The 16,772-nt window shown below is 39.5% G+C and overlaps 1 protein-coding gene across 1 annotated transcript in view; it reads left to right on the forward strand.

Annotated features, from left to right (window-relative positions):
* MICU2 (mitochondrial calcium uptake 2) overlaps positions 1 to 16,772 on the forward strand; it is a 146,036-nt gene that overhangs the window by 120,233 nt on the left and 9,031 nt on the right. The window contains exons 8-11 of the mRNA XM_060234798.1: positions 3,989 to 4,086; positions 12,916 to 13,087; positions 13,268 to 13,376; positions 14,994 to 15,151. Coding sequence (XP_060090781.1) covers positions 3,989 to 4,086; positions 12,916 to 13,087; positions 13,268 to 13,376; positions 14,994 to 15,151 — 537 coding nt within the window. The remainder of the gene's footprint in view (positions 1 to 3,988; positions 4,087 to 12,915; positions 13,088 to 13,267; positions 13,377 to 14,993; positions 15,152 to 16,772) is intronic.

Here is a 16,772-nt window from a genome sequence, read left to right on the forward strand (position 1 = left end):
GCATATTAGGTCACACACTCATTAGCATATTAGGCCACACCATCTGGGATAATCAAATGCAAATTGAACTGGTGGTAGCTGGCTCCCACCCCCCATCCTTGCCACCCCTCCCTCCCTTCATGCAGAAACTGCAGCTGCTCTCAACAGACCTTTAAAGGCACCCACATATCCCAGCAGCAGTCCTTCACAATGCCCACCACTCAGGCTCGACAGAGAGAGAAAGAAAGGAAGGGCAAAAGGGGGTAGAAAGGGAAATAAAGAAATGGGTGGAAGGAAGGGAAATGAAACGGAGGGAAGAAAGAGTAATAAAGGTAAAAAAAGGGGAGAAGAAAGGGAAAGAAACGGGGAAAGAAAGGGAAAGAAAGAAATGAGGGGGAAACTTACCTGAACTACGACAGTAACTTTTCCAGGCCCTGCAGCAATTCTGGCTGGCCAGCCAGGCCCCAGGGAAGCTGCCACATGGCTCAGTTCGGCCCAGCAATCCCCGAGGTCCACACCAAGTGACCTCAAGGGCTGTATACGGCCCTCGGGATGGAGGTTCCCCATCCCTGACTTAAGGGAATCCCTCAAACCTTTTGCTGCTTTTGCTACTTGCACAACAGTGCAATAAATAAAATTACTTTGTTTGTTAACCATGCAGAACTTTTTCAAATACCTATTTTTGCCTTTCCTGATCTGCAGTATAAATTTTATCTGAGCTTCAAGGACTGTAATTTTAAAGAGTCTCTAAGCTTCCCAAAAGGATTTGACACTCCTTACATTTCCTTTCAGTTTCTTCTTCACAGTCCCACAGTGCAGCCCCTTGAACTGATAATTTGCATGTTCCTCAGGGCTTGCTCTAAGTTAACATTTTATTTCTTGTATCTGCTGGACTTTTTAAAAATTTTGTTTCAGTTGTATACTCTGCCTTTCCAGCTCTGGTGATTTATTAAGCAGTGAGCATTTATCTAGCAGAGAGCCAGAAAGGCAGTTCACAAGAGAATGTGTTGTTTTCTACAATCTTCAACCATTCCTGAACAAAACTGATCTCTTGAAACTCTGGAGCTTTTCTCTCCCCACTGCAGCTGCCTTTAGCCCTACTTTCAGCAGAAATTATCTGTAGCAAGACCCTTGGTCTCAGAACCCAGGATGTTCTGAGGACCCTTAGAATAGGGGAAATGGTGGAGTAAGCCCCCTGTGGAGCCTGGACCCATTCCTCTGCCCCTTATACATGGAAAAACAAGAAGTGCTAGCGGACTGGCTCGGTCTTAACACTCACTTTTACAGTGCTTGTGGTTCAAATGCGGTCATATTGATCATGAATCCAGGAATGGATTTGATCATCTCTGAGTGGCTGCCCTGAAAAAAACCAGGCCAATACATTTTTAAACATAAAATATGCATCTAAATCGTAACGTTAGCCAATGCCTCCTTCTTTCCTGGCTCTGCAATAAATGGGCTATATGCCGAAAGGGGAAAAAATCTGTCTAGGGAGATGCATCATCAGGGTCCATCTAATTCAGCATTCTTTTTACGAGAGCAGTCAGACAAAAGTAGTGCCTTTCTACTCAGTTTCTCAGCCACTGAATATTCCACATAGAAGTATACCACATAGATACTGACTGGGCAGTCCGGGGCATCTATTTAATTTTCAGAGACCCTTTTTATAAAATATGTATAATGTATGATGTATGTAAACAAAAACTAAAAACCTTGAGACCGCAGCCTTGCATATTTGGGGGTAACTACTGTTAAATTCAGTGAGACATATTCCCAACCAAATACATAGGATCTGGTTGTATGTCTGTATACAATTTCTGCAGACAAAAAATATATATAAATCTTCTCAATCTTTGAAAGAACACCACCGACACAAGAACAGTGTTACTGTATAGCATGCTTATGAGAATATTTTATACATCCATAAATATATTCAGAATAATGAATTTAAAGCCTCCAAAGCAATGGCCTCGAGGTATTTAATTTCTCTAATACAATGCAGCATACATAGTAAACAGTTTCAAGCCAGTTTGAAATTGGTTCACATTACTTAATTCGGGGGGAAGGGGTTGACATGAAACAAGGAAAACTCCCTGGATGGTAAAATGTTCTATCATGTGCAGCACACTGAATGAGTACAACTTGTTAGTAATACGGAACATTAGAATTAAATGTTATGAATAGATCGTCATCTTTCATCTTGCCCCTTCAGCAGAATAAAAGAGGCAGAGGCTATTTAGATGTCATAAGAATGGTACAGTTGACAATCCCTCCCAGACTCCATGTTGCTTAGTGTGTTGTTATGTTTTAAAAAAAAAGTCACTTAGTCTAGGTGGTGAAAGAAATACATAACACAGAAATCTGGCACTTTGTGTGGTTTTAGCTTTTTGAAAGGATGCAGTAGCTGAGCTAAGTGAACTACATTCTTTGCTTTCTGTAGGCCTATTTTTTACCAGGCCATGTGTGTCAGTTATATGGTGCATATGGAATGATTTGGTCGTTTGGGAGGGGAATGTGTAACCCAATCCTACACACAGTTGCACTTGCCTAAGCCTGTTATCTGAAGCCTGGTATCTGAAGAAGTGTGCATGCACATGAAAGCTTATACTCAAAATTAAACTTGGTTGGTCTTAAAGGTGCCACTGGATTCAGATTTGTTCTACTGCTTCAGACCAACATGGCTGCCCACCTGAAATTGTTTGAAGTAATTACTGCTATGGACCAATACAGCTGCCTGCAATTTTTGTCTCCATTGTGCCGCAGCTTCTAAAATTATAAAACACAGTCAACATTTGGATATTCTACTTTTTAACTTCTGCATTCCTTCTCAAACTATTAAGAGTAGTTTACCAGTTAGAGTGACAGACTAGGATATGAAAAACTGAGGTTTGGATCCCCACCCTAATGAAAGCTCTCCGGGTAACTTTGGGCCAGTCATTCTCTCTCAACCTAACCTAGCTGTTGTGAGGATAACATGGAGGAGGGGAGAATGTGATAAGCCACTTTGTGTCTACACTGGGGGGAAAGGCATAAATGAAGTAAATAATTGTCTAAACTTTTCCTAGCAAATCATCACTTTTTAATTGCTGAACTCTAGATCATGCAAAAATGAAATGCTACTTACCTGAAATTAGGAAGTCAATGTGATTTTGTCTGCTACCATATGTCTTTAGAAGTTGCCGGATTCTTAAGGTTTGTTTTTTAAAAAATAGCAATAGAAACGTAGTACATTCCTAGAGGCAACACAAGCAGCTGGGACTGGAAAACTAGAAAATATTTACTTGTGATGAAACGTAGTCTTGAAATCTTTCCTTTTATCCACAACATCCATTGGAGTAGAAATTGTAAGTGGATTATATATAATGCATAATTGCTACAGTATAGAGGTGATGCTTGTTCTGAATGAAAGACTATATCAGAATGCACAAAGAAACCAATTTAACGCCTAGTTTACTACGCACTGTAGTTTTGAAGTTCTAAAAACAAAAAAATCAGGATCCAAAGAACTCCTAATTAGTTCCCCACACCAAAGGGAAGTTTTAATTTGTGTTTCTTTAACAGGAACTTTCCATACTGCACCAAACCATTTCTGAAGTTTCATAAGAAGTTTGTGATACGGCATGGGGCTCTACCTTCCAAAGATAAAAAGTCAGAGGTTCCATTGTACACACCCAAAGCCTGGAATATACCTAAAATAAATTGCTGGATTCTGACCAAAGTCTACACTCATTTTAATGCATCCTACCATGTGCTAGGTTGCATGAAGACATGCCACATGTTTCCAGACCACTATTTTTGTTTAGGCTACAAATATAATATTGTTTTATATTTGCTGGCTTGAATACCTTGTTCCCTCAGTTGAAATTAAACCTCAGTGTTGCATAGTATTATGTGAACAAACAGCTCAGTCTCTGCTTTGGAGCTCACACAAGCAGGAAAACCAAATTAGAAATAAATCCAGGTTGTTCTGACACATTGTTAATACTGCTGTGTGTGTGTTCTTTTTCAGGAGCCAGAACTGGAAGGTTCTGATATTAATACCATGTTGTTGGTCCACTTCTTTGGAAGAGGAGGAAAAGAGAAGCTTCACTATTCTGAATTCTACAGGTAGTATTGTTTAAAAAATTATTAGTTAACACCTGCTAATGGTTATTCCCTTTGCTCTGTGTTATGGTGGGCTGTTTTAACACTACAAATCAATGTGAAAATACTTGCTACTTGATACCACCTGTGACTTCCATAGCAATACGTTTTATCTCAGAGGGATCTCAGGTAGTGCTACATTCTGTGGCTATTCCAGCTGCCATCTCATCAGCGCAATTTCCCTCAACTCTGCTTCCTTGAGACCAATTTCCAACTGGTAATGTACCCACAAATGATGCTTAGATGCTTTCAGCAGGAAGGTTTTTCTCAGTCTTGTACCTTGGTGCCATAGAATAATGTAACAGAAGAGTGAAGGTCCAAGGACATATTGCATAATGCACCAATTGCTACCACCTATCCTGGGCCACAGTATGGCCTGGCAGACTGGATGCTGCTTGCTTCTAACTTCGAGTTGTTTTGTAAAGTTGAAGAAACCTGCGTAGGAAAATACTGTCAACTCATCTGTTCTCTATATTAAGATTTAGACAGGAAGGACATTTGAGTCCAATGTCCACATTGAGGCCCAAGCTGTTACCACCTACTCTCCCTTCTCCTCCCTGCCCTCGGTCGATGGCAGATTGATTCCTTGTTTGGTAACTCAAATTTAAATTTTTCGTGGAACTGAAGGTTTTCTGCAGTTGCTTTTTTTTTTATATTGTCAGTCACTTGGAGTTCATACTAAGCAGAGAAAATTGGATTAAAAGTAACCAATTAGATTAATAAAACATAACTACGTAAAATTACAGGTTAATCAGCTCTTAACTCCAGCTTCCATCCATTGATACTGAGATTTTAAGGAATATTTCTGTGCTTTTACCCCACACACAAAATTGAGCATCTATCTCAGGGAATAAAAGATATTTGAAATGATGCTTCTGGCCAGAAAAAACATCCCAGTTATCAACTCAGCTCTGGCTAGGAAAAAAAAAATCTCAGTATGCTACTGTCTCAGCTCTGTCCTTTTCTTTGCAGAATCATCTGCAAATCAAAAATCTCCTCACTACAATTCGGGTAAAGATACTCCCTCAAGGCCACTTCACATGTTAGCTTTCATTCGTAGGAGTTCTCTCATAAATTATTGCTGAGTTGAAAAGCTCAGCTTGAGAAATATTTATACCTGTGTCAACTCTGGAGTCGAAATATAAATGCTAAAAAAATCTGGGAATGGCTTGGCATGCCAGTTTCTGATAACAAGCAGTTATAGGTATACATCTTCACTTCTGATGGAGTAGGAGATTATCCTGAAAAAGCAAGAAGCATTTTATTATTCTGGCAGTGCCTCCGCAGTATGGGAGCCTCACACACTAGGTCCACGAAAGCCTCGTAGAGAAGTCACACTGTGCTGACTGCCAAGCCCTAGAAACTTGCACACAGCTCAAGTCCCAACCCACCTGTGCAGATTTCTTCTCCACTCCCTTCTTTCAGCTAAGCTGAATCCATGTAACTGTAGAAAGGGCAAAAACCTCAAAGGCATTATGTAAATGTTAAAATTAAATTTAAAATTGTTGACCATAGTTTAAAACAGACTTTGAAATCATGGTTAGACGCTAGCTTCAATCTCTGTCTTAAAGGCTAGTTACTCCAGATGTAACATAATCATAAACCATAGTTGATTATGGGAGGGTTCCCTAGCTTATGGGAGATTTATGATAATCAAACTGCCGGTTGGCATTTAACTTAGAGTGTCTAAACCAGGTAACTGTGTAGCTGAAGGCACAACTTCACATGTTACAATTTAAAAGATGTGGGAATTGTATAGTGGGTATTCAATGAAAGAACCTTGCTTTGGAGTTATAACTGCAGTATATCATTGAGTGGGATTGAGGATATGAGACCTCTTCTAATTCAAAAAGCAAGACCCATACTAGATCCATTTTACTCAAGCCCAGCATCTGTAACCTCAAAAGTTTCTTGCATGTGTACCTAGGCCCTTCTGCCATAACTTTACAGCGTGTGGAACCTCTCCACCAAGTGCAGCAGGCTGAGTAGAATGCCATACCAGGGCTGGAGAAATCCAGTTTCAAATATCCTTTGAAAGTTTACTGGATAATCTTGGATTCCTTCATCCTAATTTAGCTCAAAGGATTGTTGTGAGAATAAAATAGAGGAGGGAAGAACCATGTTCACTACCCTCAGAGGAAGGGTAGGACAAAATGTAGTAAGTCTGAGCAAAGGTTCCGAGCATTTTGGGGCTGCAGGCCACCTTTGGAATTCTGACACCCGGGGGGAGGGCACAACCAAAAAATGGCCACTGCAGGGGTGCCATGGCACCATGTAAGGGACCTGTTGTCTACAGCATGGCTGCTTCCTATGCAAAGGTAATGTCAAATGTAGTGCATCCGTTTCTCACAAAATACCCAGTTTCTAGAGCAGATTACACTGGTATGGAAAGGAGCCATATGATAATCTCTTCCCATGTGACCTGGGGCTTCTAGCATTACTGTTGTGGCATCAGAAGAAGCTGCATATCACAAAGATAAGAGCAGAAGGAATCCCCTGTTAACTTTGGTCCTTTTTTATGCCTGAAAATTGTGTTTAGTAACAGTGTGTGTATAGTCTTTCACTCATTTATGAGAACCAAATTATCAAAAAAAAATGAGAACCAAATTATCTTCATAATATCTGAATTTGAAAAAGTATCAAAGTAGCATAAAACATATCTGTTCAACTATAGTTGTATCCAGATACACACACTGTACTCAGTAACCAGTGCTACTGCTCTTTGCAGAGTTTTTTTTTTCAAAAGCCAGACAAGATAAAGAACAGCAAACTTCTAATGCTGTGTGAAATATTTTCTTCCTCTGATTTCAGGTGTACCACCCACCTTCAAACAAAGAAAATTTCTCTCTGTTTGTAGCTCTTAAAAACAGAGTTCTGTTAACACTCCTTGGTTCCCTTTTCTCCTGATATAGTAGGGCCTCTTAACAAAGCAAAGGGCAGAGTGCACCCGTAAAAAGTTGTTTGCATTTATAGTGCGAACTGGAATGTTTCAGGTAATTAGATAAAATCCTGCATTGACCCAATGAGGCATAACAGTGATAAAACTGTGTACCTACTACATTCAGCAAATGTAGGTTAAAGACCTTTGCCTACCACACAGATAGAACCCTGTAATCAGAATTGGGACTCCCACATCTTGGCTGTTAAGGCAGTTGGGATAAGTGTAGGGTTTAATACAGGTAATTTTTCAACAGCAGCATTTATTTTTCATGCACTTGGAATGTGTCTCCTTATCACTACCCGCATATACCCACTCCATTTGCATTGTGACATGACAGTGAAGTTTGTTTTAATGCACAGAAAAGAGAATGAAAGGATCAGTGTCTCTTTTTAAAAAACAAAAAAAGCTGGAGATATCACTTTTCACATTATTTTATTTGCGAGTAACTCAAGCACATCATTTCTGGGTTGCTATTGTTCAAGGGAAAATGTGATTTCTATCTGATGGCTTTTCACAACATTTTACTTCACATGGGAAGCCATTGTTGGCTTTTTGATCAAAGTGCCATGATGTTTTTACAAGAGATGACTGATGAGCTGTACAGACATAGATCATTGTCAAAGGCAAGGAAAAAATTGATGGCAAATGCTTTTATCATTTTCCAAGTTCTTGTTAGAAAGCCTTTCCATTGATCAGCAGAGTAGCTAGAGAAAGCAGGAGTGATTACATTTGATTAGGCTTTCTTAAAACCTGTCACACAAGCTTTAGATATAGTTACCTGTGTAATTTACATTCCTGGAAACAGAAAAAAAATCATTCATAAGGCTTAATGGTGTTTACATGTGGTTAAGAGATTCCCCTCCTCCTCAAAATGCTGAAATGAAACTTTGCATTTATTGTTCACTGGATTCTCGGGTAAACTTGTGTTGTTCTTTACAACTACATGGCTTGGGGCTGGTATGTATTGTACATCTGCCACACAGAGGCCACTCTAAAATTCATGCCACATGTCCAGCAATTCATGGGTTCTTAGAATGAAGTGAAGGGGTTTTTTTCTTCCATGATACCCCAGACTCTTTTTTTCTGTTTACAGTGGCATGGAGAAAATCGACTAAACAGTGTGGCAAACAGCTGCACTCCAACCATGCTATGCCATCGGTTATTAAACTAGTTCTGTTATTTTGAATCATCATAATAGGACTTTAGACCCTTTTGGCAGGCAAACCTTTTATCATGCTTGCATCATAGCAGAGAAACTGAGAAAGCCAACTTTGAAGTCTTTAAGAGGCCCAAGAGATAAAGCTCATCTGTGGGTTCAGATACGGGTCGGGCAAGTCATTGCCAGATTATGATTCAAGAGCACCCTTCTACATAATAAACCAGCAGAAGATGGTTTGGTCTTGTGAAGATGATTAACTCTTCAGAAGCATTTCAGCTTGGTTCTGTCTTCAAGCTATGGTTGGTGCTAAAAGAACCAGTCAATGAACACTGGATATGGACATTCACTTGTTCCTTGTGTATGATGAGCTAATTGGTTGCTTCCTGCTTTTCAGTAGAGCGTAATTTGCTGTTACACTCAAACTGGCAAACTAACTTTCCCTGAAAATCAGGGTTGCAAACTAGGAACAAATCATATTCTCATCACTGACTGGGGTTGGGGGGGGGGGTGTCTCTGAGCTTCGCTTGGCTTTTAACATAGATGAGGAAACCATGTTCAGACTTTGGGCTCTAGGAGTCTTTCTTTGCTAGAGTGTTCTATTGCAAGGCTTGGGTTTGTTTTGTTTTGTTTTTTGTCAGAAGAGGGTTTGTTGAGGTCAATATTGTGAAGAATCTGTGGAGCATTTCCTCAGATTAATGGGACTATTTTTACATTTTAGCATTGTTGTCCCACCTTTTATTTGGATTCCTACAGGCATTAGTAGTGCAGTTAACATTTTGGAGGGCTTTTTTCCAAGTCAGAAAATGTTTAATTTTAAAATGTAAGACTTAAAAAGGAAAAGTGGTCTCGAGTCCTTTCCTTGGATAATATTTTTGGAGTACTGATCATTCTACTAATATTTGATCCAAGAATACAGCAGCAGCAGATTTTTGGATTGACCTCCTATTAGCAGTATTCAGATAGCACAAATGGATATGAAAACTTATTTTTTTAAAAATAGCCAGTTTCTGCAGTTTCCTCTTTAATAGCTGTTGCTATTATTGGTGTGTTTTAAAACTTCTTCTATAACCTCCCTTTCCAATCCACAGGCCTGCAAGGCAGCTTACAATACTGAGAAAAAAATTAGATCACATCAATACCAAAAGAATTAAAAAAAATTAAAGTCAAGCACCCAAAGTAAAGAGATAATATACTGAAATCAACAGAGAATTAACATTACCCTCCAAAGTTCTGTCAAAATAAAACTCTTGCTTCCCTGATGGCCGTTGAGAAGCAGCCTAAAATGCTTTGTATGGGAAGACTCAGGGCTTCTTACAGAGCCTACTGTAAGCTGTTGAAGGACTGGCTACATTGGGGGGGGGGGGGGTGTAGCCTAATATGCAAAGGAGTTCCTGCTACAAAAAAAGTCCAGGAGAGACTATTTCCCAGACTAGGTCTCATTACTGAACAGGCTTTCCCCTAGTGGATGCCAACTCCACTTCAGATAAATGAAGGTATTTAGAGCAGACCTAATGCTTAGGGAAAACATCTATGAGAGAAAGCACGGTGTGTGGTGTATTCAGCATACCAGCTCTGATTGTACTGTTTGCATTCTGCCTTGAGTCTCAATGAGAAAGGCAGACTATCAATAAAATAAATAAAAATTCCCAGCAAGTTGATGTTAATTTGGTAATATGATAAAGTGGTTCAAGTTTAGGTGGGAGAAGTGGGGGAAGGCTGCCACTTCTATGCTGCTGAGCAATACCATCAGAAGGACCACTAACAGATAATCAGAAGAACTGTGACATCAAAAATTATCCAAACCGTCTGTGTCAAAAATTTTGTATAGCACCAAACATTGATTTTTAAATTGTTATTATTAAGTTTTATTGTTTTACAACTGTAATTGGAATTGTTGTTTTGGCATGACTGTTAGCCACCCTGAGTCCGCTTGCGGAGTGGGCGGCATATAAATCTAAGGTAAATAAATAAATAAAAATAAAGGCATATTTTGCCTTTTGCCAGGCTCCTGGAGAAAATGCCTGTTACTTTCCCCATTACGATTCTCCCCAGGGAGGTCATACTTTACATCCTGCACATAATCAACACAGACATTATCAAACTTCTTTTTCCGATATAACGCTGCCTAACTTCAGCAGAAAGGACAGTAACACAAGCTTGAAAGATGCTGAAAGAACAAGCCACATTTGGTAGTTTTGTCAGTAGACTTCAGTTATGTATGAAAAACGACCTTATTTAAAAATCAAAATCACTTATTAACTGTGAATATATCTCATAGTGCTTAACTCTTTATTTTAATACAATCTCTCAAAAAAAATCACAGACTTTAGGGTTTGCTAACAATGGTAAATTCACATCTGGTGGACGTGTCCTAAAATGAAAGACTTTTGAGATGTTGGGAATCCCTATAGATACTCTAGAAGATCACTTGCTTTAGTCTGTGTTTAGTGTGTTGGAAGCTCTGATAACAAAACACAGCAGCACAGTTAATTGTATCTTACAGTTGGCAGAATTCTAATTCATTCAACTAATGGTTGCAGAAAATGGAAGACATTGTTAAAATGACATAGTTGGCCAGATAGGCAGAAAGGCTGGGGTTTTGTTGTTTTTAGGGGAGTTGATTGTCTTCCATTGTGACTCAGAGAATGGAGATTCAATTAGTGTTCCATCCCCTTTTCTACAGAAATTAGTGATAGAAAACACAAAAGCTATCAAAAGAATATTTGAATTACTAGCTTATCAGATGTAAGTGATCCACTGAGTATTATCTTTAACAAAATGAGGTTACAATGCTTAGAAAGAAGCATTTGTTAACCCTGTTTGTGCAAGATTGATCACTACTTCCTTTTAGAACTATTGAAACACTTCCTGGTCTCTTGATTCTAAGGGCCTGTTTACTTACAACCTTCACCTAAGCCCTATTTTAAGGCTATCCACCTCTTTCTGCTGGTTCCATGTTGTCCACTTGGCCATTTACAAGTTCTGTATCATTGTCATGTTTATCAAATTCAGTTATGCATGTAGCTGCAGATTTTTAAACCCATAGCTTATTGGTATGAAGTGCATGGATTTAGAGAGCTCTCTAGTGGTAGAGGTTATGAAACACAGCATTAGAAACATTTCTGTCATTGAAAAACTAGTTCATACATTACACCACTGTGAACCAACCTTCACATCTTGTGAATTGGTAGCTCCATTTGCCCAGTCTTGACATACATAATAGCATACTGATCCAAAATGATCATAACATGAGTCTTGCATTTCTTACATAATATCTGTAAATGAAAAAGTGAAGCAGTGTTGTTTATGTAGCATCACAATCTGGCTGGTTCATGATGTGGGTAATGTTTTAACATACTGGTCTGTTGATTTTGATGCAGTTTTAATTGAGGTTAAATTATGTATTTTATGGATTGTTACACACGTACATTGTTGTAACCCACTCGGGGAATTTGTTAAGAAGGCAAGGCAGACTGTAAGTGCTTTTAATACCATATCAAAAAGACAGTCTGTCTGCCCTGCAGGCTTCAGGTTGCTGAAAGAGAATGAGGGCAGGACCCTGAGAGAAATGAAATGGGCCACTTAGAGACTTCCCCATTGACCTTTCTGGATGGTTAAAACTGTTGGGTATGGGAGGGAGAGCTGCTTGGACTGGAGAAGTTATAAATCCTCCCTTAAGAGTTGCAGTGGTTTCATCTTTTGAAAGAAACTGTGGCAAGGCTATTGTTGAAGAAACCCTGACATCCCAGTCTTAATCATTTCTGGCTGGTATCCTTTCCTGGGCAAGATGTCTGAGCATGACTTGTCAACACAGTTGCAGAGATTCCTGGAGAAAATTATCTAGGTTTGTTTCAACGTGGTTTCCCAGGAACAAAATTGCCTTATCTAGACTAGGGAACTGGGAACAGGGTGATGCATCCCTGTTGGTTTTTCTTTTTAAAAGGTAAAGGTAGTCCCCTGTGCAAGGACCAGTTGTTTTTGACTCTGAGGTGACATCACATCATGACATTCTCATGGCAGACTTTTTACGGGGTGGTTTGCCTTTGCCTTCCGCAATCATCTGCACTTTCCCCCCAGCAAGCTGGGTACTCATTTTACTGATCTCGGAAGGATGGAAAGGCTGAGTCAACCTTGAGCTGGCTACTTGAACCCAGCTTCCACCAGGATCGAACTCAGGTCATGAGCAGAGAGCTTGGACTGCAGTACTGCAGCTTTACCACTCTGTGCCACAGGGCTCTTTTGGTTTTTTGGCTTTTCCCAAATTCAGTGTTTAGTATGCCATTCTTCCTTGTAGTGGCAGGTTTTTAAAAGGTGGTTCTGGGGGAATGGTACTACTTCCCATGGCTGTTGGGGTGCTATAGAATTTGGCCTTGTCCCAGATGCTGTTTAATATCTACACGAAGTCACTAGGGAGTTTGCTCGGTTCATTAGACTGTTCTAGTTTTTAGTTGCTATTTTCAGACACTGGATCTTGTTTTATAAGACTGCTGTATTTTTATTAAATATATAAGACATCCTACAGGTCTTTAGGGAACAAAACCAAATTCTCCAACACCCCAAAGACCATGGGGTGGAGCAACATTTTCCCAAGATAGAAAACTACCCTATGAAATACATGCTTCTTAGTAGTTTATCATTAGTGCTTTTATGTTCTTATCTTTATACCAATTTACTTTGTCACTTTGATTTTTAGATTTATGCAGAATTTACAAACAGAGGTACAAGAAATGGAATTTATTCAGTTTTCCAAAGGTCTACGTTTCATGACAAAGGAGGACTTCCTTGAGTGGTTGTTGTATTTTACTGATGAGGAAAACAATGACATTTACTGGCAAAATGTGAAGGAGAGAATCCAGCCAGGAGAGGTTAGTACAGACTGCCCAAACCTTAAATTTTTTCCCCTGATGTTTAATTGAAGAGCATTGGTAGCCAGATTTCTTTGCTTCATTATTTTTTTTCAATATTTATGACTTTGAATTATTATGTATCTCTTTGACAAATCTTGGATGTATACTTAACTCTAAGCTTCTGTTTGGGTATTCTAGGGTATAAGCATAGATGAATTTAAGACTTTTTGCCAGTTTACAAACCGCCTTGAAGACTTTTCAATTGCCTTGAAAATGTTTACTGTAGCCAACCGTCCTGTTAAACAAGGTAAGAACTGCACAGTTTTGTATATTTAAATTTTTAAAGCTGAAGATGATTATGTGCATGAGTTCTGAAAACGTGTAATCTAAATATCAGTATATGATGCTAGTATCTCCTTAAACAGAAGAATCCATACCATAAGAACATAAGAGAAGCCCAGTTGGATCAGGCCAGTGGCCTATCCAGTCAAACACTCTGTCACACAATGCAAAACCCAGTGGAGCCACGACACTAGAAGCCCTCTCACTGTTGCCACCTCAAGTACCAGTTCCCAGTCTCCAAACTGCAGTAGTTTATTTTGATTGCCAGAAGATGATTGCCAGGACAGCCATCAGTACTGCTCCTTAACCAAGCAAGTAGGCTGGTGCAACTGTTTTAGGCAATGGAAGATGGTGGCTGGCTGCCTTCTTTCAGTAGGCAAGGCAAATAACAGTGAATTGGCTTCAAACATATTCCTCCAATAAGAAAGTCTACCAAATGGTACATTTTCTGCTTCACACTGCACAAGCAATTACAATAAGCAGATCTTCAAATGCACTTGAAAGTTTGTGTTTCTTCTGTCCCTTCTATTGCACAAAAGGGAGACTTGCGCTCTTCTCCTTTGGGCTTTGTCTGCAGTATAGATATGCACATTCCCTGTACTCACATTACAAGAAGTGATGAAAAGCTGGAGTACATATGCATAGCTCCACTGCCACTGTTTGTGCAACAGGTGAAGTGGCCCTTAAAGAGCCTTTGTGTTTCAGAGCTGAACCTTTAAGGAGGGACTGTATGGAGTCAGTTTACTGCTGCTCATCCTGATCATTTGAAGAAACACTGTGTTGGGACTCTAAGTATGATAGCTCAGAAATAATATTTGCCTTGTTTCACAAACACCGTGGTTCTTTTCTATTAGCTGCTGCATCGCCATAGCTTGGGCAGCAATCATCTGTTATATCCACAACTGTAACTGTGCACACATAATACCTTGTATCTGAGCAGGGATTGTATTGCTCTAATTGTATCTGATAAAGTGTGGCTTTTTGTACTTTCTTCCCCATTTTACATACTGCACAAACTATTTTTGTTAAATATGATAGGACCATGCAGAATGATCTTTATATTGAAAACATCATGCCTTAAATGAAATTTTGGGCTGTGAAGGTAATGCAAAATGGAAAAAGGAATTCAAAAACTACCCTTCTTCCAGTCTAAAAAACCGTACTTCAACTGAAATGACTCAGCTCCTTATGCAAGAGGAAGGCTTCCAGTTTTGTTTAGAGGAATGGGAGAACAGGGTTAGGCTCCATTTTAGCATCATGGAGAATTACACTGATTTTTTTAAAAACTCTTGCTGAGCAACTTCCTGTAAAGTAGCTGTTTTCAGTGAGTTTTTTTTTCAATTATTCAGTTATTGAAAGCAATAATCATGTTTCAAAAGCTGCTAACATTTGTGTTATAAAATATTGTCAATAAGTCTGCATGCATTCAGTCCACACAACTCAAATTATGTGAAAGACTGCTCAGAAGGAATAATTTATTTCTAAAATTGTTTCAATACCATAAAGAGATCCATAATCCTACCAGCTAGTTATCTTTTTCTCTCTTAGTTTTTAATATGCTATATGTTGTATATTGTGCTAGCTGAGTTCAAAAGAGCTGTGAAAGTGGCTACAGGACAGGAGCTCTCAGATAATGTTTTGGACACTATCTTCAAGATCTTTGATCTAGATGGAGACAACTGCCTCAGCCATGCAGAGTTTCTAGGTGTTCTAAAGAACAGAATGCATCGAGGTTTAAGGGTAAGTAACAAAGACTCAAAACATTTCTGTTACATGGATCCAGATGGGCAGCCATGTTGGTCTGAAGCAGTAGAACAAAGCAGGAGTCAAGTTGCACCTTTAAGACCAACAAAGACAATTTCTGTTAGATGTTTTAGCTAACTTAAATGTATGCTGTTTTAAACAAGTGAGTCAAAGTTCAAACAATATAAATGGAAAGGCTATGGAAACAAGTGATAGTAGGGGAGGAGAAAGGAATTATAAATAAAAAATAGAGAGCTTCCTAATTAAAGTGAGCTTTAAAGTGAGTCAGTTAACACTGAGCTATTAATCAGAACATCTCTGGTTTAATTTGACTTCTACCATGAATTCAAACAGACAGCCTGCACTCTCAGCCTGTCTTCTACTGGAGGTTATTGTAAAGATCACAGGATAATGAAATAATATTGTTTTAAAGTTTTTTTATTGATGTATGCTGCGAATTAGTCTTTCCCTGAATGCTCAACTCATGCAGGGTCCATCTGATGCATTCCAATATACTTGTATTAAGATCTTTTTTTAAAAGAGAAGATATTCCAGAATCACAGATTTGAATATAATCTGCTCTTAGATCCAATTTTACTTTCAGATAAGCCTGTATCATTCAGATTGCTGTAATAAAGACTGGAGAGAAGGAGAATGCTCTGCACTGAAGATGCGTATAGGCAAAGTCTTTGACCAATTTCACACTCACCTTATGCCGCTGTCACGTTCGTTTTCTCAGCATGGCGTACTTCGGATTTCCCACTATCTGCGCCGGGGCTGCAGCAAACATCCTGGTTTTCATGCGGCAAACAGAAACCGCTAAAAACCAGTTTCCATTTGCCATGCGAAAACAACAATGTTTGCTGCAGCCCCAGCGCAGATAGTGGGAAATCTGAAGGATGCCACGCTGAGAAGATGAACGTGACAGTGGCGTAAGGTGAGTGCGAAATCGGTCTCTGCATCAGCAGATTGGGAAAATGCTTTATGTGTAACACCCTAAATATGAGAGCAAAGCACATCAGTTGACTTTACATTGATTACATCTTCAAGTTAGGTTGCCAACTGGTTCTGAAAGTGTGTCTCCCAGATATATGGGAGGCTGGTTTGGACCGTGGTTCCCACCTGAAGTGGCTCCAGCAGAGTGCTGCTTTCCCTGCTGAATACTCTGTGTACTGATGGTGTGTAGGTGTTCTCAGTGTGGCAAATAGCACCCTGAAAACCGTTTTAGATTGAGAAAATGATGCAGGGAGATTCCCTTTCCATGCATGCCACAGTAACAATCTCAGTGGGACATATGTGTGCCTACAAGGCTTGGATTCCCAGAACACATATGCTGACCCAACATAGATGTGTAGGGCAGGGGCCTGTGGCTCAGTGGTAGAGCATCTGCTTGGCATGCAGAAGATTCTAGGTTCAATCCCCAACATCTCAACTTAAGGATCAGGTAGTAGGCAAACTAAAATGAAACCATGAAGAGCCACTACCAGTCTAAGTAGACAGTATTGACCTTGATGGGCCAATGGTCTGATTAAGTATAAGGCAGCTTCATATTCATGTGCCTGGGGGAGTAGATGTTATCCGATTAGGCTCTGAACCATGACATTCATGGGTCATTCAC

Source organism: Heteronotia binoei, chromosome 3 (genome assembly GCF_032191835.1).
Source record: "Heteronotia binoei isolate CCM8104 ecotype False Entrance Well chromosome 3, APGP_CSIRO_Hbin_v1, whole genome shotgun sequence".
In the NCBI taxonomy this organism is placed as follows: domain Eukaryota; kingdom Metazoa; phylum Chordata; class Lepidosauria; order Squamata; family Gekkonidae; genus Heteronotia; species Heteronotia binoei.